Genomic DNA, 24431 nt, shown 5'->3' on the forward strand with positions numbered 1-24431 from the left:
GGGATCCCTGCAGGGAGCCTGCTTCTCCCTCTGCCTATGCGTCTCTGCCTCTCTCTCCCTCTCTCTGTCCCTCATGAATAAATAAAATCTTAAAAAAAAATGTAACTGAAAACAACCCTAATTTAATATTCAATATTAAACTGAATATTCTTTTTTCATAGAGAAAGCAGTATGAAATGTGTAACAGGTATTTTCACTATGAAATTAGTAAGTCGATTTCAGAAAATGCAGGTTGTCTTTTAAGTAACAACTTGTGTAGGTATGGATAAAGTGAGATTGAATCCTGATGAAAGACAAAATGCAAACAAAAAAATGCCACGAGCAGGTGCACAGCACACAGCACACCTTTAGCAACCAAACTCCTCCTCTTTGTGCTTTGCCTACTTGGTGGAAAGAATCAGTAGATTCCTGTCTCCACTCTCTATTTAGATATAATTACCCTGGTCAAATGTCTTTCAATTTACAAGTATCTACACGGGAGGGTTTTTTTTTTTTTTTCCACATTGCGTTGGAAAGATAATTAAAATTAGTTTTTATTTACGTTTCCTATTATGGCATAAATGTAAGGAAATAACTGGAAAATAATTTAGTGTTACTAGGAAAAACAGTTACTGTTCACAGAAGTCTGGTCTGAGCTGTGCTGAATTCTTTGGGGATCAGATATTACTGCACTGTTTGAAAGCCACTGCTGACTGTATCAAAATGAATGATAATAGTACTAGTAGTTTCTATTTACTACATGTTCACTATGTGTCAGATACTGTTTTAAGTGCTTTACATGAACCAGCTTATTCAGGCTTCAGAACCTAGTGAGGTAGGCATGATTCTTATTCCTAATTTATGGATTAGGAAACTGAGGCTCAGAGGATGCAGCTGCCCAAGGAGGAACAGTGGCTGAATTTAGATTTAAACTCGGGCAGAGGGGATCCCTGGGTGGCTCAGTGGTTTGGCGCCTGCCTCTGGCCCAGGGCGTGATCTTGGAGTCCCGGGATCAAGTCCCACATCAGGCTCCCTGCATGGAGGCTGCTTCTCCCTCTGCCTGTGTCTCTGCCTCTCTCTTTCTGTGTCTCTCATGAATAAATAAATAAAATCTCTTTAAAAAAATAAAAAATAAAAAAGATAATAAATAAACTCTGGCAGAGCCCAAGCATTTAACCACAACCTACCTCCTCTTTTATTGTATTGCTAAGAAAGTACTTTAGGAAATATACACTTGTTAAGGAATTCAGATACATTTAAATAAAAAGAATTTTTTTTAATTGTAAGCCTAAATTAACTGAAACTTCAAAAGCCCTAAATGATTTATTTTTCAGTATTTTTACTCTTTGTTATCTATAAAGGTGTGTGTGTGTGTGTGTGTGTGTGTGTTTCACTGTATTTGAAGGTACCGTGCTAATACTGTACTATGGATGAACATCAGCATATCAAAAATTGGCTGAACTCAGAAACTGGCAACTTAATCTCCAACAGCACTCCTGTTGTATAATTGTTAGTTTTAAGCATTTTGCCAAATCAGGTACAACACACAAAGACTTGAGGGGACACTCACCTGCATCACAATTTTCGGTCACAGTCCCTGTATATAGAGGGTGATTGAAGGAAATCTTGACATCTTCTCCTTCCATGTGAACGACCAAGAGGCCAGTGGCTGTCCTAGCTGGGACCCCCTGGTCCCTAACTTTTAACTGCAGCCAGATCGGAAAATATTCTGAAGATGTGTGGTGCTGAAGTTGAACTTCTCCTGTATACTTATCAATAGAAAACATTGACTGGGTCTCTGCAAAACTAAAAACAACAGTTCCATTGGGTCCCAAGTCTGGGTCACTGGCTGTCAGGACAGCAGTTGTCTGGTTAGTAGGTGCCTGGGGGGCAAGAAAAATTTCAAAGGGGTTCTGCTCCCAAACTGGATCATTGTCATTAACATCCGTGACATGTACTTTTATAATTACTGTGGTGCTTCTAGAGCCTTGGACACTACAGTCTCTGGCCACAGCCCTAAATGTGTGCTGAGATCTGGCTTCTCTGTCCAGGGTGTGGCGGGTTCTCAAAGCACCTGTCACAGGATCAATGGTGAATGCACCAGAAGCCTCATCCACTAGAAAATACTCAGTTTGTCCATTCAGACCTTCATCCCTGTCCACAGCAGACAGCATAAGAACCACTGTTCCCACCTGGGCATCTTCTCTCACGGAGGCCTGGTAAAGCAGAGTGGGGAAGGAAGGGCCATGGTCATTGTCATCCAAAACTCTAACCTGCAACTGCACTAGAGAGCTCCTTGGTGGATCCCCCAGGTCAGAGCACAAGATGACTAGGGTAAAATTGCTGACTTGCTCCCGGTCCAAAGCTCGAGTGGTTGAGAGTTCTCCTGATGTTTCATTAATAGCAAAGTATTCATCGGTATTTCCATCTGTTAAAGAAAATAAATTCAAACTCAAATTTCATTTGAATTGAAGAAGTAGTAACCCTCTGCTAGGTATATATACTTATACATATGATTCATATATATGCGTATATATGATATATATCAGTCATACATATGATGAAACATATATATAAGCATATATATATAATCCTATATATATATATAGGATTCATTCATCAACAAATAATCTGTTTCATGATTATTACATCCAGCATTTTTATAACTATTGAGGATATAACAGTGGACATGATAAAGGCCTTGCCCTCATGAAGCTTCTATTATCAGGGGATACACAAAATAATATAATTCAATATCTATCTTAATTCAAATAATTAGAACACTTGCTTAGACTGATTTGCAGCAGTATGGATTTTTGTGAATGTATTCACAACTTTTTATTTTCATATATTTTCCTCTTGAATGACTAAAATGTTTGTTTTATTTGAAATAAAACAATACCAGATGGGATAAGAAACAGGATATCATGTCCGTTTTTAGATATCAATAACAAATGAACAGATTCATAGTAGTAATGTGGACACATTGATTCTCTTCTACATTCCCATGAACCTTGTGCATGAATCATGACACTTCTGTAAGAGATAGGAGAATTTTTGTCTATTTCTTCTCCAACATAAGGAAGGATGATATGTTTATTCTTCTCTGTATTCTCCAAAAAAATCTTCCCTTTCCTATTGCCCATGTACCAAGCAGAATTAAATTTAAGCCTGAACACAGAGACAAAACAAACAAACAAACAAACAAAACATTCAAAGGCATTTTAAAGTCATCCTAAAAATTAGGAGAAATACAGTTCAGTGACTTGCTGGCAACGTCTTGGATGAGGGGCATATTCTTGGATGAGATGCACCATTCCAAACAGAGTGGGAATGGTGCGTCTGCCAGGGGCATAAGGGGAAAGAAGAAGAACAGCATTCAGGAAAACAACAGCCAGAAGTAGGGTTGGAGGCTGAGGAGAAGCACTTGCATTTGTATTTTGTTCATAAAACACAACTAATTTGTACCAAATATAGGGGTGATCAGTTAAATCTACATTTCTGTGGCATTTGTAGTTGATAAAATGATGCATTCACTCAGCAAACATTTAAGGAGAACTTGTCACATGCCAAGTATGTGCTGGGTGCTGGGAATGCGAGGGCAGTAAGGCATGATCCCAGTGTGCAAGAATTTACAGTCCAGAAAGAACCTGGGTCAGTATTGAGTCAGTACTGGGACATTAAAGTGAAAATCATATGCACAGGGCACCCAGCAGCACAGAGGAAGGGTGCACAGTCCTGTGTGAGGATGGGCAGGAATGTTTATTACAAAAAGTGACATCAGAACTGGTTTCTAAAGCAGAGGAAGCCTGGCTAAGAGTTTTGGAAAGTGTGTTCTATGCAGAGGGGAGAGCCTGAGGGAAGTCTTAGGACTATGGGAACTAAAGGCTGCAAATGTTTTCATGTAGCTAGAACACAGGGTCTCCTGGGGATTTGTGTGCAGAGGATAGGGAGACGGTCAGGCGGAAAGACTCAGATTTAGTAGATAAGCAGGGGGCTAAGTCATGAAGCACCCTGTGTACACTGCTGAAGAGTCTACCTCGACATCCATAGGGAGCTCCTGAAGGATTTGAGAAGGGAAAGGGTCATGAGTCACATTTCTGCTTTTGGAAGGGAGCTGGACAGCAATGACAAAGCTGGGTTAGAACATAGGAAAGTTAGGGGGCTATTGCCGTACTCTGCTTGAGCAGCCGGGAGGTTCTAAATGAATACGTGCATAGAGGAAGTGGACACATCCCAAAGATATTAAGGACAAAAGTAAGGAGTAAGGGATGAAGGATTCATGATGGGGCTTGAGTGAAAGAGTGAAGTTGTGTTTAAAATGAGATCAGAGTACCCTTGGGGTCATATGAAGTTTTCTAAGAAGTATCTGGAAACTAGTAGTTTTAAGGTAATTCCCAGAAGCCTAGTTTACATATTCTTACTCCGAAAATTGTTCTGTCTGAGAAATCACCTAAAATCACTTGAGTCTGTCCTTTCCACATTCTGTAATGTTGTTACCTTTAGTATATCTTCTCTAGTCTATCTCTTGAGCATGGTGCCTTGGCAGGTGACTTGGCTGGTGCGGGGTGCTTCTAGAAAGATGTCTAAGTCTCTCAGTGTCTCAGGGTGCAGGACTCTCAGCTGTGGGCCTGACCTAAGAGTCTGGGCCTGACCTTTGGCTTGGGCAGGGCTGGTGGGAATGAGGGAAGGTAAGGGGCATGGCCTAGCCTTGAACAGAAGCCTTCCCCTGCCTGGGAAGTATATGTATGGTTTTTTTTAGAAGTTCACGTATATTTTTTAAAGTATTTTTTATTCTAGTTGATACTTTTAAAAGGTGACAGCTGTTTGTTTTAACATGCCAATATTTATCATATTCTGAGCAATACTAGTTAAACTTCTAATAAAAATTTTTAGTCAATTACTTGAAAAAAACATGTGCTGGGAATACATGGTTTTTCAAGATTCCACTAAGGATAAGTTGAGCAAGGTGTCTGGCAGAGACTCTAGAAGGAGATCCTGAGTGCGGAGTACAGTTGGGGACACACTGGCAATGCGATGTTGTTGGGCATAACAACTGGGTTCTTGAGATGAAACCATTTGAAATGAGAGGGAAAGAAGTGAGTGTGCTAGGGTGAAAAAAAAAGATTGGTGAATGTCTGGTCTGGCTTTGCCATTTCAGTTGGCTTCTCCCTTCACTCTGCTCTATCTATTTTATCACTCTCTAAACTGTTGAAACCTGATAATAATGCAAAGATTCTTGTCCACAAATGCAAATTAATTATGTAGTGGAATGTCTTTGGTTATTGTCCTGCAGGTAAACCTCCTCTACATTTCAGAACTCCTTATTTCCTGGGTGTGCGAGTTGTGTGTGTGTCTATCTTGGGATTCTCTTGGACCAATTTTAACATCTTTTTGTTTGCTCATTAATCAATGACTTAAATAAAAAAAATCTTTGGCAACTGTTATTTCATTTTTGTATGAAAGTCATTATTTTACTTTTTTAAAAATGCCCCTTTTTATTTTAATATTTTATTTAAATTCAATTTGCCAACATATACTATAAAAATGTCCTTTAATGGGGCTTAGATTTCAGATGCAGATAAAGATAAGGAGATATAGGGGTGCCAGTGGTGGCTGAAGATGAGGATGGGATGAAATGACGCAGTAAGAGTGTGTCTATGAGAAAAGTAAAAGAATAAGCACAAAACACCCAGGAAACTCCAATAAGTCAGAGAACCATCCACAGAACAAGTACATTGGGAAGGCTTGTCTAGGAAGGCAGATGAAGGATCAGGAGAAAGTGACTTTCTGAAGTCAAGGTGGAATCAAGGGTCCAGATCATGGTGCATAAAGGCATAAAGCAGTACGATTAAATTAAGAAGTGACAAGGAGGGACATCTGGGTGGCTCAGTCTGTTAAACATCTGCCTTAGGTTCAGATCATGATCTCAGGGTCCTGAAATCCAGCCCTGAGTCAGGCTCCCTGCTCAGCGGAGAGTCTGCTGCTTCCTCTGCCCTTCCCCTGGCTCACGTGCATGCTCTCTCTGTCTCTGTCTCTATCTCAAATAAATAAAATCTTTTTTTTTCTTAAAAAAAAAAAAGAAATGATAAGGATCCACTGGATTTAGCAACAGCAAGATCCCAAGTGTCTTTTTGCAGGGGTAGTTTCATTGGAATATACATTATAGCAGGCTAAGAAATGAAAGTAAGGTAAAGATACAGAAACCAGAGTGTACACAACAATTTTTAAGAAGCTACAGATTGTGAAGGAAAAGAGACAGTGAAGGGATACACCTGAGGGAAGACTTATTTCAAGATGGGAAGGATTGATAAATATTGATGGATAAAACCAATAGAAGGGGAAACTGACAGTATGGGGAAAAGAAGAAAATGAACAAATACTAATGCAGTGATGGGTGGCACTCTGGGGATTGTTTGTAATCAGTGCCTGACAAGATAGACACAGAATTTCAGAGTAAGCATTTAGAAAATCTTACAGAGACTTGATGGAGTTATTTTATGTCTGCATAATACCATCACAGATTTATAACTCTGGGGCTTGCACTTTGTATGCCTTGTGTTTTTTCTCCTCAGAGTAATTCATATTTATCGCATTTTACCAAAGTTTCAGGGCACAACAGATCGAAAATTAAAAAAAAAAAAATAGATCCAAACCCTGGTCCTTAACCACAGATTGTTTGGGAAGTTCTAGAAAACAAGCAGAGTTTACAAAGGAAAGAAAGTACCCAATGCAAAAGAAGCAAAATTGGGCTTGCTTATACAAATTAGCTTGAAAGGGCATTGTTCTTCTAGATGACAATACACATAGACATTTTAAATACATATGCCCTTGGATGTAATAACTCCACTTACATTTATCATAAGGAAATAATTGGGTAAGTGTTCAACTGCAGCATTTTTATAATAATACGACTGCTATTATGGTCAATATTTAAAAAACCATAAAAGGGAATGGATGAAATAAGTGATATTTTACACATGCAACAATAAGAGACATCATTAGAAATGCTAACATATATGTATATTTACTGATATGAAAAGATCACATAGTATATTTAAAAAGGACTTAAAAAATGAGGTAACAAGATAGCATATATAAATTGTCCAATATATGTAAAATTGATGTCTCCATTCACTAAGGTTCATGGAGAAGTGTTTTTCAAAATAAATGAGTTACCTCTGCAAGATACAAATTTTTGTTTTCCATAAATCTGTATATATATTCTATGCTATAGCAATTATGTATCATCTTTATAATTAGTCAAAAAGGCAATAAAGCCATTCTCATTTTGGAGTAAAATGGATGGTATATAGAAAAAGCCACTGGTTATGGATTTTTAGCAAATAGAAAGTGATAGCTTTCAGAAGCTAGTCCCACAACTGTTTTTACAAGAGCTGAAAGCAGCTTCTCCCCATCAGATGCAGTCTCTGAAGCATTACTTTCTCCTCAACTTTTATCATTCTACGTGCATGCCGACATATGCCAAAAATCAGATTCTTCGATCACTTTTTCTTTTAGATGAATAAGAAGATGTGGCTCTCTCCATACAAATGCTAACTTGATTTTGCCAGAAAGTTTTGTGCCTCTGATTCAAAGGGAGCAATATCACAAAATGATCTTCTGGGTAGAATTTCCTACAGACTCTGATCAAGGGTGGGATGTGGTTGTAGATCTTAAGTGTTACGCTGGTATTCAGATCTAGGAACTGTCTATTTCTGTGTCTTCTGGGTTCCATTTAAGAAAGAACTAACAGAAGTCTTGATGGCTCAAAATAATAAAAATATTAGTGATCATATGAAAGACACAAAAATAGAAAAAAAAGTTATGTGTTCCATCTGCACATCCAGTAATGTTACCCTAGAAAAATTCACCAGAGTTGTTGAGGGGAGATTTAGGAATTTGAAAGCCAGTGGCTCAGGGTGTCTGTGGAAAGGACACACGTGGCACCAAACAGCCCTTACTGAGTGTGTATTCTTTAGACACTGCAACACACACCACATAGAGAATAACCACCGGGGTGCTCCTTGGGGTATGTTCTGAGGGGAATTTTTGCGGAGCAAATACTTACCAATTATGTGATATCTGACAGCTCCATTATTGCCAGCATCCATATCAGAAGCCAAAACAGTGTAGAGAACCCCTGGCTCTTGGTTTTCCAGAACCTCGACGTTGTGACCAGAGACAGTAATATCCGGTGCGTGGTCGTTTTCATCTTCTACAGTACAGAGAATTGTTGTGGTGCTGGATAATGAAGGCACCCCTCCATCTCGTACGAGTACTGATATGAAATAAAAGGTGGCACAGATTGTGGCCATTAATTCATGCCTAGAATATATTGCCCCAAGGAGACCGCATCAGACCAAACTAACTGGTAGCACTGGGTCAATGACATTGTGCTTAAAGACGCTCTACAGAAATGTAAAATTTCACCACTAACCTCCTGCTGCCTACTATGCTACAAAAGTAGCATAGTCGGGGACCCCTTACCTCGAAGTGTGAAAACTTCCTGAACCTCTCTGTCAAGTGTGGCTGTCGTTACTACCTCTCCGGTGTCAGGATTTATCTTGAACAACCCAGATGAAGCACCTGGCATGATTTCAAACTGAAACTTGGAATTGATTCCTTGAGAAAAATATAAAGAAAAACTTACTAATTAGCTCTCTGGAAACCATGTTAGGCCATAGATGAAAAAGGCAAGATACTAAACAACCTTCAAATAAAAGTAAAACACACACACACACACACACACACACACACACACACACACACACACCTTTGCTGTTCTTGCTAAATAAAAGCCTCATGGGCTGAAATGCTTGATTTTCAAAAGTCTTAGGAGACTTCCCAACAGTGAATGCTTAAGATTTTTTCCCTCCCATAAAAAATTTCTTATGAGTGCGCAACCCTACAATATATTCCTTTTTTTTTTTTTTTTTTTTTCCTACAATATATTCCTAATTACTCCTTCTAACACCCCTGATTGTGATTTAATGACATAATTGTAAGCTTAGGGGGCAAATGACAATTTCTGTAGATCGACCTCTACTTAAAAGCTTGTACTTGGTTATGTTCTATTTATTCTCCAGCACAAGAGGCAAGCACATAGGCTTGCTTATATGCATATTTTTGTTTTATTTTCTACTTAGTATTTAGTCTCCTATCTGGAGTGAGAGGTGTGGTGCCACATTAGCATGCATTTTGAAAACAACACTTCCTATTTTTTGTGGTCTCATGTCTTCTCTGAGAAAAATATCATGTCATTTCCAACATTGATTATGAAAATCATTCATGCCATTAATTTAATGAGTTCATCCCACACTATTATAGCTTATTTGCATCTTATACAAGTTTCTTTTAATTATTTTCCTATCTTTTTTCTTAACTTACAATAATCTACAAATAGACATGAATAGACGTAGTACTCAAAACATATGATTTCATACTTCAACAGAAGATAAAATACATTTTTTGGCATTAACAAAAAAACAACAAATTTCAACTACAAATCCCATCTTTCCAGTCTTAAAAATTTTCATTCCACTATTTACTGGATATAATACAGGATTGAGTGCCGGAGGGAGCAGAATATAAGTCTAGTTTTATGTAAGAACGAATATGCGTGTCTTCTTACTCTGTCACTTGAAAGAAAGGATATTTGACATAGTCTTCAGGCATATTAATGACCTTAAGAGGAAAAAAAAGCCTAATAAAATATAATCAATATATTCGATTTGGTATGGTCAGAGGTCACCAAAAAATACCATTCAGTCAGTAGACATTAGGCACATTATTCCATTAATGATTATTTAATAAACATAGTGATTACTTTGGTCACATAATGGTCACATAATCTCTTCTACAGCCAAGACAAAAATTCTAAAAATCCCAAGTAAAATTTGTTATTCCTGTCTGTCTCTTTGTACATTAGGAAAATGGAAACAATACCATCTTACACCTACTTTCCTGTTCCTCAAATACTTGGTGAACAAAAATAGATGTCAAGCACAGTGCTATTTGCCCAAAAGATGGCAGTGAATCAAACAGATGTGGCCTCTGCCTTCAGGGTACTTACATGGAGAACAGCACCTTTTAATTTGGGACCCTTTACTTTTGAAATCAATTCACTCATTTGTTATATGATTTTATCATACATTATGCATTATGTTATATTTTATACATTACATTATATGTTATTTTAAGACGTATTTAAAATATTTGATATTTTAATTCCCAATACAAATAGACACGAATAGACGTAGTACCCAGTATGAAATATGCTTTCATACTTTAACAAAAATTCTTTCTTCTTTCTTACTTGTTAAATCCTATTCATCTTTAGAGGCTCAGCTTATGTAGAAGGTAACCATCCTTTCCTAGTGATGTCTATTTTTTTTTTAAAGATTGTATTTGAGAGAAGGAGAGTGAACAAACCCAGAGAATGTTTAACATAAACTCAAATCTTTATGTCTTCCCTCCCTCTCATTGTTCTCATCATTCTGTAATGTGTTTTACCATCCTACCCAATACGTTACTTTTTTCTTTTAAGTGTATTTTTTAAGATTTTATTTATTTATTCATGAAAGACACAGAGAGAGAGGTAGAGACATAGGCAGAGGGAGAAGCAGGCTCCCCACAGGGAGCCTGATGTGAGACTCGATCCCAGGACCCCAGGATCACAACCTGATCCAACGACAGATGCTCAACCACTGAGCCACCCAGGTGCCCACTGTCTGATGTGAAAGGAAGGAGCAAAGGGAGAGGGGTGGGAGGGAGAGAGAAAAGAGAAGAGAGAAGGAGAAGGGAGAGGAATTCATTCTCCCTCCTGCCCAATTCACTGTCTTTGGATTCTATCCATTTGCAGATAACACCCATGTATCTACACTGAGCTCCAGTTATGTGGTTGTTTTGCTTGTTCATTCATTCATTCATTCATTCATTCATTCATTCATGTGTTCATTCATTCACTTGTTCATTCATGTAATGCATATCTACTGAGTGCCAAGCACTGAAAAGATACCCTTGAGTAATAAGTAATTATTTTGGTCCTCAAAGTTCCCCTTTAGAGGGGGGACAATTAAATCAATGAATTATGGACAATGTGGTAGGATACTTGAAATCACTAAGGAAGTGGACCAGGGAAGACTTGCCCCAGGTAGACAGTTTGTTCATTGATTACTTCATTAAATAAACATGTATAGAGAGTGATAGCAGGTGCCAAGGTACTATGCCAAGTTCTAAGACTACAACTGCCAGCAGGCAGACAAATTCTCTACCCTAACAGTGCTGGCAGGAGAGCAGTGCACACGGATAAGTAAGCAGGCCATTATGATTCCATATAAGACATCCCTGGGAGGGGCACGTGGGTGGCTCAATCAGTTAAGTGTCTGCCTTCGGCTCAGATCATGATCCCGGGATCCTGGGATTGAGTCCCACGTTGGGCTCCTTGCTCAGTGGGGTATCTGCTTCTCCCTCTCTCTCTCTGCCCCTTCTCCCCACTGCTCATGTTCACTCTTCCTCTCTCAAATACAATCTTTAAAAAAAAAATAGACATCACTAGGAAAGGATGGTTGCCTTCTACATAAGCTGAACCTCTAAAGATAAATAGGATTTAACAAGTTAAGAAAGAAGAAAGAATTTTTGAATATATTCAAAGTAAAATCCAAACACCTTAGCACAGTCTAGGAAGTCCCATATGATATGGGCTCTGCTTATTTCCCCACCTCTTCTCACGTGCTTGCTCGCTATGCTCTTGGTCCTCTGGCTTCCTTTTTCCTCTCTGAATGTGCTACATTTCTTTCTGTCTGAGTCTGAGTCATGGCTGTTTCCTCTGCCTGCTTCTCCCTCAGTTCTTTCCATGGCATACTAGTCATGAAGCCATTGTGTGTCAGGTGTGTATGTATTTTGCCCTGCTCTGCCCTGTGATGCTGGGTCCAGGGACCCGCAAGCCACATTTTTCTCTTGCCAATCTCCCCTCTCCCTGGGTCTGCTGCCAGGGGACTCCGAGGGGAGAGTGAGAGTCAGCAGGAAAGGAGGTGGGACTCCTGTTTGCTCACTATCCTTGCTGGCACTGTCGCTGCACCTGCGGCAGCACGCTCATGGCTCTGAGTCTTTGAGAAGTCCCAGAACCAGGCTCTGCAAGACCTGGCCTCCCATTTTCTCTTTAGGTTCTCGCTCTCTCTCTCTCTTTTTTTTTTTTTTACAGTCAGATAACCTTGACCTCTTCTGTTCCCCAAGTGTTAGGGGTGCTAGATGTTCCTATGGTGATTTCTCCTGGGTTACTTCTGGATTCCCTTTTTGCTTTACCCAGCCTTCAACACCTGTATTAGAATCTCTGGTGGTCCTGAGAGCACCTGACTGCTGGACTACTTGGCAGCAGGAGTGGGTCTCAGGTATGAGGGATTCTGGGTTTGGTTATGCCTTGGCTTTGCATGCAATGCTGAGTTCTTTGACCAGAGGAAATGGAATACCAGTCTTGAGGTGATATCATAATCAATGAAATTATCACCTTTGTCGTTGGTGAAGAAATCACAATTGAAGGACCCCAGTTCCCCAGGGGACCAAATGACTCTGGCTGCAGGGGAGTACAAGGGAGTGTGATGGGAGATAGCTAATCTCTGCATGTGCTAGGAACTTGCACAGAGAAAACAAACTCAAGCTTTCAACTTGCAGCTTAGTCATAGTTAAAAACCAGAATGCTTCTTTTTTTCTTTTTTTAGGATTTTATTTATTTGACACAGAGAGAGACAGAGAGAGAGAGAGAGAGGACAAGCATGAGGAGCTGCAGAGAAAGAGGGGAAGCAGACTCCCCACTGACAGGGAGCCCAAAGTGGGGCTTGATCCCAAGACCCCAGGATCATGATCTGAGCTGAGGGCAGTTGCTTAACCAACTGAGCCACCCAGGTACTTCCAAAACCAGAATGCTTCTATATGAGCCCTAAATCTCCTGAAGATCAGACCCAAACCAAGTGACAAATACAACAGGTAACTTCCAGCAAGGAGATGTTTATTCACATAAAGACCCATGACTAGAGTCATGTCTTTTGCAGGCAGTTATATGCAAATCTGACTCTCTTCTAAAGAATGGCAGGAGTTTTCTAATTTTATTGGAATAAACCTAGGGAATCTGTGTGCAAGTCATTTCTAAGGTTGTGAGACTCAGGAAAATAAAAATAGAACTTTGGTTTAGGCTGCAATTATTGGTGTCATGTGCTTAGCAGAGATTCTGAATTGAATGTGTTAGTTCATATAGTTTCTTATCTCGAAAGTTTCTTTTTTTTTCTTTTTTTTCAAAAAAGATTTCATTTACTTATTCATGAGAGACAGAGAGAGGCAGAAACACAGGCAGAGGGAGAAGCAGGCTCCCTGTGGGAAGCTCAATGTGGGACTTGATCCCGGGACTCCAGGATCACACCCTGGGCTGGAGGCAGATGCTCAACCGCTGAGCCACCCAGGTGTCCCATCAAGTTTCTTTGATGGACTGATTCAATAATGGCCTATCCTCACTAAGGTGGAGATGCCAGATCTCTTGCATACTGTATAGTAAGAATCCAAAATCTTGAAGAACCAGAAATGTTAGGGCACGTTTACCATGTATGACATGCCTACCACCTTACCCCTATAACACTTCCCAAAAGTTCAGAGGACTCTCCTTTATAAAGATCCTGGGGAAGACATTGGTTGGAGGGATCCCAACATTCTGTAAAAGCCCTCTGCTGGCTGGCCTCTGGAGGCTGTGAATGATGGTACCACCGGTCTTAAGACCATCTTTTGAGATCAAACACTCTAAACCAGCTTGAAAAAATAATCAAAAATGATTTGTTTTTACTCATCAGAAATGATAGAGGACATCTTTACGTAAACTCTTCCGCTATTGGCCATAATCTATTTGGCAGAGATATTGCTCATCTTGGCATCCAACAGAACATCATATTGATCTACTATGTTGATGACATTATAATTGGATCTAATGTGCAGAAAGTAGCAAGTAACTTAGATGTCTTAATTAGATATATCTATTAGCCCAGCTGTTGGCAAATTACAGCCCACTGGCCTAATCCAGCACATCCCCACTTGGGTAAAGTTTTACTGAAACACACCCATACTCATTTCATTATGTATTATCTATTGATGCTTTCTTGGTACAAAGTCAGAGTTGAGTAACAGAAATTTTGTGGACTGCAAAGCCTAAAATATTTACTATCTTGCCCTTTACAGAGAAATATTTGCAGGGCTGGGTCCTGGAGTCAAGGGTGAGAGAGTGATAGCAGTTGAGGATAGAGAGGAAAGCTAGAGTCACTTCATAAAGTGCCTGGCTGTTAAGCAAAAGAAAATAAAACTTCATCCTCAAAACCATGAGGAATTAATAAAAAATGCTGACCATGAAGTGTTATTTTCAGATTACTTTTGAGGAAGATCATTTTTCATGAATCCCTCAACTGTACAATGCTCACACAACTCAAAGTTCTAAGGCAAAAACAGGATCATGCCTGACTGAGTGAATGAAGGAATAAATAAATGAATGAATTCTGAAGGATGAAGGCAACTTGAAGCAGCTCCAGTTTCTCAGAACACAGAATCAAAAATATTTACTGAGCTCTTACGTCTTAGCTTGCACTGTCTTAGGGACCTGGGATAACAGTGAATAAAAGGTGTCCTGAATCCATGAGAAGTTCACAGCGTAAAGGGCAGGCAGATGAGTGAACAAGGAAGCAATTACAATACCCTGTATTAAATGAAGTAAGACTCAATCAAAGTTTTAATAGTGACTATCTCTGGGTGAGTGAAGTTATAAGTGGTTCTTCTTTCTTTCTTTCTTTTTCACGCTTACTATTTCATTAACTCTAAGACGCATTTCCCTCCACATTTTAACATTTCTGAAGTTAGATGAATTTTATAATTAATGATGTTTTAGAGTCGGTAAAACATGAAATAGTGTCATGGCAGCGTTTCTCCCTTTCATTCAAATGCAGGCTGTTGTGCACAGTTGTAAGCCAGCACAGGACATTTTCTAGAACATTAGTTCTGGAGTGAATTCAAAATAAACCCAGACAGAGAATACAGTTGGCCCTTGAACAACAGGATTTGAACTGCACGAGTCCACCTACATGCAGATTTTTTTCAATAAATACGGTACAGTACTGTAAATGTCTTTTTCTTCTGATTTTCTTAAAACCATTTTTCTTTTCTCTAGCTTACTTTAGTGTAAGAATACAGTATAGATGGGCACCTGGGTGGCTCAGTTGGTTAAGTGTTTGACTCTTGATTTCAGCTCAGGTCATGATCTTGGGGTGGTGAGATCGAGCCCTGTGTCAGGCTCTGGAGCTCATCGCTCATGGGGAGTCTCCTTGAGTTTTTCTCTCTCTCTCTCTCCTTCTTTGTCCTCTCCCTCTCCCACCCCGTATCCAAAAAGAAAAAATACCATATAAAATACATATAACATACAAAATATGTGTTCATTGACCGTTGATGTTATCCATAAGGCTTCTGGCCAATTGTAGCTATCAGTGGTTAAATTTGGGGGGATTCAAAAGTTAAACTTGGATTTTTGACTTATGGGAGGGGCAGTCAGCACCCTTAAACCCCAAATTGTTCAAGGGTCAACTATACATTCTTTTATGGAATGGAGAATAAGATCTCATTATGGAATTTGGCATTTTTGCATGGCAGTGTGCTGTTAAATTATTTTGTATTCACCACTATTGAGTAAATACATCAGCAGGGGGTGAGTCATCTTCCCTGGTAAGGCTCCCTTTCTCTGGGGACTGGGGGAGGGGCGCCCTGTGAGTAAATGTTTTCTCACTAACAATAGAACTCTTGTTGGTGGTACCAAAAGCTGTAGCAGTTTTAATATCTTAGTTAAAACCTGGTAGTTGTTTTTCCCTTTTAATACATGAAAAAACTCATGTTAGAAGTAGTGTGAGTCATACATCATAAACATGCAGCGCTCGAAGTCCCATGGGGTTTGAATGCCAAACAACACTCTAGGCTTACGATGTTAAAAACTGCATTGCAGAGTGCTAGAAAACACATGTTCAGCTTTCTAGTATTAAGTAATACTATCGTATTTTTAAATATATATACTGTAAAGTAAACCATTCATAAATTCCAGTGTGATGCCAGTTATGTCAAAATCTTGATGATGATATTTAATTCTTATGCATAATTCGTTTTCATTTTGGGGGAATGGCTGGACCAGGACAGACACTCAGGCTTTCAGTTTTAACCCAACAAGCAGACATAAAAAACAAAAAACAATAACAAAAGATTAAGGGAAAATGTATTCAAAAGCACTTGCTTAACAGATCTGACCTCATTAAAAACACTGAGATTAACAGTAAACCTAAGTTGTCTCCACAACATGTGGAGGTGCATGAGACTCTTGAAGATGCTGATGTGTATTTCACACATCCATAAATGCAAAGCCAGCAAAACAATAATTTTGCATCTAAACCCTCCATCAAGCAAACCGTAATCTCTAGAATAATGAACTCTTCAATGAACAGTAACACTTCACATTTCACCTTGACAGTAAAAATCAGAATGCATATTTACAGTAATCATTTTTAGTTGATATATGCAAAAATTTGAGAGAAATGCTTTTCTCTCTCTTCAGACATTAAAAGGAAGGATTCCCTGGTAGTGTCCATTACCAAAAATAAAATTAATAAGATAAAGTAACATCAAAGACAAGAAGCATTTTACATATTTTAATAATTGCTGATGAGTAACTATTGCACTGATCCACATCAGTGGTTGGTTCAGCATAGGTCTGTGAACCTTGTGAAATAGTTTCTGTGCTGCCCAGAGCCCTATAGTGCTCAATTTACACCAGAGTACTCTAAGAGAACTTTATTGAACTACTGTGAAACACAAAGCTGATGTATATTTTCCATTGTTTCTATCAGCCTAAAAACCATACTGCCAGAAATGTGCTAAATGAATTCTGTAAGTACAAGCTGGGAGGGGCAATTGTTACCACTCTCCAGTCAAGTGTCTTTGAGAATAGTAAGAAAAATTTTATGATCATACTGCCCCATTCTGGTCAAAAGAGAAAATTAGGTTAGTCTTTGAAAAGAAAATTTTTGTAGCATCATATACAAATTCATGAAAAATGCATTTCATGAGAAGATGATGTTTTCTACAAGGGCAAAGCATCTAAAATGGTATATAATTTAAAAGCTCAAGGATATCTATCTATTACCCTTTAGATGAACAATTTAGGAAGAAAATGCTACTGTTAATGCTATTCTTTCCATGGACACCTCTATTATAATTCTTGTAATAAAAATTATACTGATTACATAATGCCACTTGCTATATATGAATGTGAATTTAAAAAGATTGGCTTATTCATAGATTAGAGGAATTAATATTGTTAATATGTTTGTACTATCCGAAGCAATCCACAGATTCAATGCAACCCCTAACAAAACTCCAGTGGCATATTTCATAGAACTAGAACAAATAATTCTAAAATTTGTATGAAATCACAAAAGCTCCCAAATAGCTAAAGCAATCTTGAGAAAGAACAAAGCTGGAGGTGTCATGCCCCCTTATTTCAAACTATACTAAAGTTATAATAATCAAAACAGTATGGTACTAGGATAAAAACAGACACACAGATCAATGGAACAGAATTGAATGCCCAGAAATAAACCCACACATAAATGGACAAATGTACACCTGAAACTCATACAACAAAAAGAATATATATATACATGAGATACAAAGGCTGGCTTATTAAACTATTTCTATTAAATCAGATGGGGAAAATTGGCATATGCTTTCAATGACAAATATTTCACCATAATTTTCAGAACTATTTTGTTTAAAATATAGGACACCTGGGTGGCTCAGTTGGTTAAGCATCTGCCTTTGGCTCAGGTTATGATCACAGAATTCCAGGATCGAGTCCTGCATTAAATTCCCTCAATAGAACAGGGAGTCGGCTTCTCCCTCTGTCCCTCACCCTGCTCATGCTCTCTCTCTCTCCCTCTCTCTCTCACACACTCTTCCTGTGTCTCTCAAATAAATAAAAAAAGGTCTTTACAAACTTTTTAAATTAAAATATAAACAATATTAGTAAAGTTATTGAACCTTAAATACCAAAAAAGTCACAGTGATATTGAAAAGCAACTCTAAGACATTTACAAATTCCTAGCTATAGTAGCTATTCACTTCAAAGTTATTTATCTGGACATAGTGGCTGATATTAATAAGAATAATAATAGTAATGACAGAAGTTGACCTTTATTGACTATTTATTGTGCCAGTCACTGGTCTTAGCTCTTTACATGTAATAACTCATTTCTATTCATAACAGAACTAGAATTTAGGCCCTATCATTATCCCCATTTTCCAGAAAAGCTAACAGAGCAACAGAGAGAATTAGCTACTTATTCAAAGTTATACAGCTGAAGTAAAGGGTAGCTCTAGGATTCAAATCCAGGCAATCTGATGCTGGCATCCTCTCTCTTCCATTGTGCTATATATACAGAGAGGAAATACAGATCCATTTACCTTTTTGTACGCAATGTATCTAACCACTATACTCTGAATAATATGTGATACTTTATCTATTACCCCTTAGATTACTATAGATGCAGTTTATTATCAAGATAAAAAAAATTATATGTTAGTTATATATGACTCTACCATAAATAATAATGTAAATAAATAGATACAAATGTCATATAAAAAGCACACATAACCAGGGATCCCTGGATGGCGCAGGGGTTTGGCGCCTGCCTTTGGCCCAGGGCGCGATCCTGGAGACCCGGGATCGAATCCCACGTCAGGCTCCCGGTGCATGGGGCCTGCTTCTCCCTCTGCCTGTGTCTCTGCCTCTCTCTCTCTCTGTGACTATCATAAATAAATAAATAAATACCTAAAAAAAAAAAAAAAAAAAAAAAAGCACACATAACTGAAGGGTGCCTGGGTGGCTCAGTCAGTTGGCTGAGGCATTGGGCTCATGCTCCGTGGGGGAGTCTGCCTGAGATTCTTTCTCCCTCTCTGTCTGCCTCTCCTCCCTCATTGCATACTAAATAATAATAATAATGCATAATAAATAATCTTTTTTTTAAAAAAAAAAAGCACACATATCTTTACATGGGAATGGTCTTTATGTGTATGGTAATCAAAGAGGTATTAGAAGTTTGAGATACCTAGCAACTGTCTTCATTTTCCCAGGCCATAACTAGTTTAAAGTATGTGAATTTTTGTTTTTAGTATTAATCACCAAGTTTCTATGTTTTTAAATTACCTGAATCTTTGTCCATAGCTTCAACCCTTGTGACAAACTGCCCTGGATTTTGGTTCTCTTTAACTGAAGCTTCATACAGGTTCTGCTGAAACACTGGTGCCTCATCATTTATATCAAGAACAGTAATTGTCAGAGTTTGAGATGAAGATAGTGCCGGTATGCCATCATCCAGGGCCAGGAGGGTCAGAATGTGCTGAGCTTTTACTTCATAGTCCAAAGGACAAGTGGTTGTTAGTAAGCCTGATTTGAAAGAAGAGAAAAGCAATATAAAACATTTTCTAGAGAAGTTGTGCTTACTCTACCTTTGTCTAACACACCTAATTTGCTAAAGATTCAGAAACTTTCTTCGTTAAAGAATAAATCTTATTAAACCAATGTTAAGTTTCTATATTATCAAGAATAAAAAGATAACTTTTTAGTCAAAAGAGTCATTCTGGTTTAAATTGTAAAGATGAATGAGAATTCAGAAATAATCTATCATGTATCATTATCTACGGAGATGATTACATCAAAATTATTTTTCTACTTTCATTAAAAAAAGTCTAGATGAAGGGTGCCTGTCTGGCTCAATCAGTAGAGCATGTGACTCTTGATCTCAGGGTAGTGAGCTCAAGCCCCATACTGGGCATGGAGCTTGCTTAAAAAAACAAACCAAAAAATCTAGGTTGAAACAGTAAACTCCCCCATGTCAAATAACACTTCATGTTTAAAAATGACTAAGCTACAAAAAGGTGAGTATGTCTACATTCCTTAGGATAAAGAGGTATAGTCTCTTTATACTATCTCAGTTAACTATCTTGTTTTACTAACAAAAAGATACAAAGACTCTTTAACTCAGGAAATAAACTTCACAGATAAAACGTGTCTCCATCCTACTGCCATTTAAGCAAATAACTCATCTAAGCAAAGTGTTATAAAGTCTGGCACATGTACAGCTGTCCCATGATTCCAATAATCCCATTTTTTTTCTTTGAGGATTGCTGTTTGCTTCTTTAACACATACTCATCCTATGAGCATTCATAGGATTGCCTTCAAATAATTAAAGAAGCTTACCAATTCAGATTTTATAATATAGGTTTTCAATAATTTCTTATTTCAGAGCCAAAGCCATTGCAAAACTCACTGTATCTTCTTCATAAGAAATGTGAGCTTTGCAAAGAAAAATAGCCCGTCTCCTCTGAATGCATTCAGCAATGATCATTTATGTCTTTGAAAAATACCTCAAACTGAAAGAGCTAGTACAATTGTTCAAGAATCATAATACCTATATTACTGAGGCACGACTTTAATTTTATCCATCCTCTTTAACAATCTGAAATAGACTTTCCTTAGCCATGTTGGAAAACAGTTTAAGTATCATTGAAACAGGTCCATGGAGACCCCAGCTCTAACAGAACTCAGCAACCGGGTCTGGACTATCTCTCTGTCAGTTAGATTTTTAGCTGGTGGTCATGCATGCCTCAGAATGGAACCATATGTACAGGATTTAATAAATATTTTGATGAAATTTTCCAACAGTATATAACTAACCTATCATCATGACTTCCAAATCCTACACATTCAGTCCCATTCCAAATAACGTTCTTAACTAACAGTTGGGCCAAATGGTATGCATCTGAGATGTTTTTGTCTAAGACTCTCTAGTTTTGAGAGAATGAGATGGTAGTCCATCTCTTCCATATCTCCTAAAAATCAGGTTGAGGGATGTTCATTTCCAATTTCACAAGAATGATACTTTATACATGTAGCTTTCCATCAAACTGCATCAGAACTTTTAGTAGATGTTATCTGGCAACATGGTGACAGCAAGACAAGTGAAGTGACATTTCTACAGTGTGGACAGTGAATAAATGCCTCTGCAAAAAAATAAAATGTTACAGCTGATGTGAGAAGTAAAGCTCCTAATGCCCAAATCAACCCAACCATTTAGAGATACAGTATTTCCAACTATTTACAAATGTATATTCGTACGATCTTAAAGATAAGTTTCCATTCTAAAGTCTTTGAATAATGCTGATGGTTAGTCACATTCTGCCTTGATTCATTTTGGTCCCATCTTCTACCCTGAGAGGACCACAGTGCAAAGTAGCAAACAAGTTTACTACAAGCAACAAACAAGTAGCAAACAAGTTTACTCACCCCATGAAATATGAGCTAGCCACAAAGCATCGTCAATATTAGCAAGCAGGCCGATTACAGGTGGCTATTTGAGTACAACCTCTGTGCCTTTCCTATACATGAGTTAACCAGTAAATCAAGTCAAGTGTCTTTAAAGCTTACACATCTTGAGAACTGCCATTTTAACAGAGGAAAATGAAGAGGACAAATGTGAGCAAGCGATCAGAACTTTAACTGATAATGGCAGACAGTACCTGATGACTCATCTAGCATAAAGGCCATGTTTTCATTTCCTGAGAGGATACTGTACGTTATTCTTCCATTCCTTCCTTCATCTGGATCTTGAGCCATGATGTGGTGCACCAAAGAGCCTACCGTGGCATTCTCTTTGATGTGGGCAATGGGGAAAGACAGAAAAGTGGGGCTGTGGTCATTGACATCCAAAATCATGACCTTTGCCATCAGTGATCTCAGTCGCCGGTCTGTCACATTCACAGCCTGATCCGATGCAGTTATTGTCAGGATGACAGTTGGAACTCTCTCCCTGTCAAGGGGGGATGCAGTGACTAATGTGCCAAATGAGGGGTGAATGAGAAATGGACTCACTCCAGGGTGGTGGGATTCAATGAAGTACTGAATTCTACTGTTCAAAAAACTGCCATCCCCATCTTTGGCATTGAAGACATGCACCAGGGTCCCTATAGGGACATTCTCTTCTACGCTTATCACAATGAGCTCTTCTTGGAAAGATGGGGAATGGTCATTCTGATCCTCCACATCAATACTAAGGAAGACTGTGCTATTAAGGGGAGGGGTTTTGCTATGGTCTTTGGTAACCACCCTGAAAAGGTAATGAGATGTCATTTCATAATCAAGTTCCTTAGAAAGGAACAAGTCCCCTGTTGAGCTGTCAATTTCGAAGTGGCCATCCTTGTCATCTGCAGCAATACTAAAATGTAACTTTCTGTTCTGATGTTGTTGAAGGTGATCAGGTGACTTTACCAAACTCATTATTTTTGCAGGCTTCAAGTTTTCGGGTAAGACTAAGTGTCTAATATGCTGAGAAATGATAGCTCTCCCTTTAGATAATGGTATCACCTGAAATCAGAGTGGAAAGGAGCTGTTAATTCAGGGTCCTTTTAAACAGTTGAATCAATAGATGCGATGATACTATTTTGGAAGCTAGTTCCTTCCATTTGTATAATACGTGTATGTTAATTGGTGAGAAAATGTCTTTTTCAATGATAGAATCACATTATGTCTCTGAAGATTGAAAACTGCATAACATCTAGGAGATAAGAAAGTACAAAATTTTCCACTTCCCTGTTTGTTCTAATGTGTGAAATAAGGTTTGGTGAGACCATACTATAGTTAAGTTGAATTGTAGCTTTGTGATTCTCCAATGAGAATGTGGGATAAATGGTTCTCCAAATTACTCTAAATCCTAGAGACCAATATATCCATAATGACAACATCTGTGCACATTTATGTATCATGTGTCTTTGTTTATCTGAAACCAGAGCCTTGGAAATATTACGATACAGAATTTTCTCCTAACCCACATATCCTCAATCAATAAAGAATATAATTTGGAAACAAAACTCTTAGAGATATATATATTCTTGGTTATTATACATACCTTCACTAATATTACTGGTCATTATGTGCATGAGTAAAGAAATCTAGCTATGCACCAGTCATCTCATTTTTCACTGGTTAGTGTGAATTTTTCCTACAGTGAAGACTTCCCACAAGCTGTTTGCTCATTATGATTAAAGCAAAGCCTTAAAATATGGTTCTCAAGTGACTTTTCTAAATTTAAAAATAATTACAAAAAAACTATGTGATTTATTATGGACGACTTGTTTATATACAAGTTTCTCCTGCAAACTTACCAGGTCCTTGCAATTAGGAACAAGTAAAAGACAAGACACTTTTTTGTTCTTTATAAGCAAAGCAACATAAATGCCTAGGTAGTGATAAAGGTGAATATCTTGTCAGGAACTGTATAGTTAAAATGAAAAGTTATTGGGGTCTAATCATTTTTCAAGTGATGATAAAAAGACACAAAATCTGCAATGCTCTCTACGAATAGCATTAAGATGTTTAAGGTACCTTCACAGTACACATTTGTATAAAAATAAAACAAAAAGCTTCTGAACATTTTTTCCACACTTTATGGTGACGATGGAACATTACCTGGATATTAATGACTGCCTGGCCTTGAAGAGGAGGCACTCCCTGGTCACTGGCAATTACAGTCATCCTGTAGGAAGGTCTATAATCATATGAAAGGATTGTGGTAGTTCTTATTTCACCACTGTTGGCATCAATCTTGAAGTGATCAGAACTGTCTTCTATACACATACACACACAAATTAAGAAATTGATGTTAACCGACGATGCAGAAAACAGAGAATCTACATATACCTGTGATAATTTGGAAGATTTGCTTCTTTTAAGCTCTGTGAGTGTATGAACATAAAATAATATTGAACATAGAGACAGGAAACATGACAGATTTTAAATGTTTTATTATGGAAAAACTCCAACATATATAAAAGTAGATGGAATGACATAGTGAACCCTTATGTGCCTGTCACCTCGCTTCAATAATTATCAACTCATGACCAATCCTTCTTCCCTACTCATTCCTCTTTACCATTCTCTTTTGAAGCAAATCCCAGATATCCTATCATTGGAACAGTTCATTATGGAAAATCAGGATAAATACTTGATGTTAAGCTTTTATTTAATAGTGTTCAAAATAATGGATTGGTTCACTAACATCCTCCTGCATTCTAACTATGATCATTAAAAGTTTGTTTAGTTTCTATTTTAAGAATCATAAGCATGAATTTAAACACATTAGCAGTGTTGAACACTAAATCTGAGACTATGTACTATATGTTGGCTAATTGAATTTAAATTAAAAAAAAATAAACACATTAGCAGAGTTTCAATCTATTGCCATAATTATTCTTATCAATGCTCAAATTGTCCCATCTTTGAACATTGGAATCCTCTTGAAGTTAATTCCCAAACTTTTCCTATATGATCCTAGTAGTC

General features: G+C 38.0%; 1 protein-coding gene across 1 annotated transcript in view; it reads right to left on the reverse strand.

The window, feature by feature from the left end:
• Positions 1-24431, reverse strand: part of DCHS2 (dachsous cadherin-related 2) — a 225656-nt gene that overhangs the window by 52365 nt on the left and 148860 nt on the right. The window contains exons 8-13 of the mRNA XM_072773716.1: positions 23562-23719; positions 21617-22460; positions 19244-19483; positions 8470-8604; positions 8051-8260; positions 1550-2407 (exon numbers count right to left, since the gene is read on the reverse strand). Of these exons, the coding sequence (XP_072629817.1) occupies positions 1550-2407; positions 8051-8260; positions 8470-8604; positions 19244-19483; positions 21617-22460; positions 23562-23719 (2445 nt within the window). The remainder of the gene's footprint in view (positions 1-1549; positions 2408-8050; positions 8261-8469; positions 8605-19243; positions 19484-21616; positions 22461-23561; positions 23720-24431) is intronic.

This window comes from Canis lupus, chromosome 13 (assembly GCF_048164855.1).
Source record: "Canis lupus baileyi chromosome 13, mCanLup2.hap1, whole genome shotgun sequence".
In the NCBI taxonomy this organism is placed as follows: domain Eukaryota; kingdom Metazoa; phylum Chordata; class Mammalia; order Carnivora; family Canidae; genus Canis; species Canis lupus.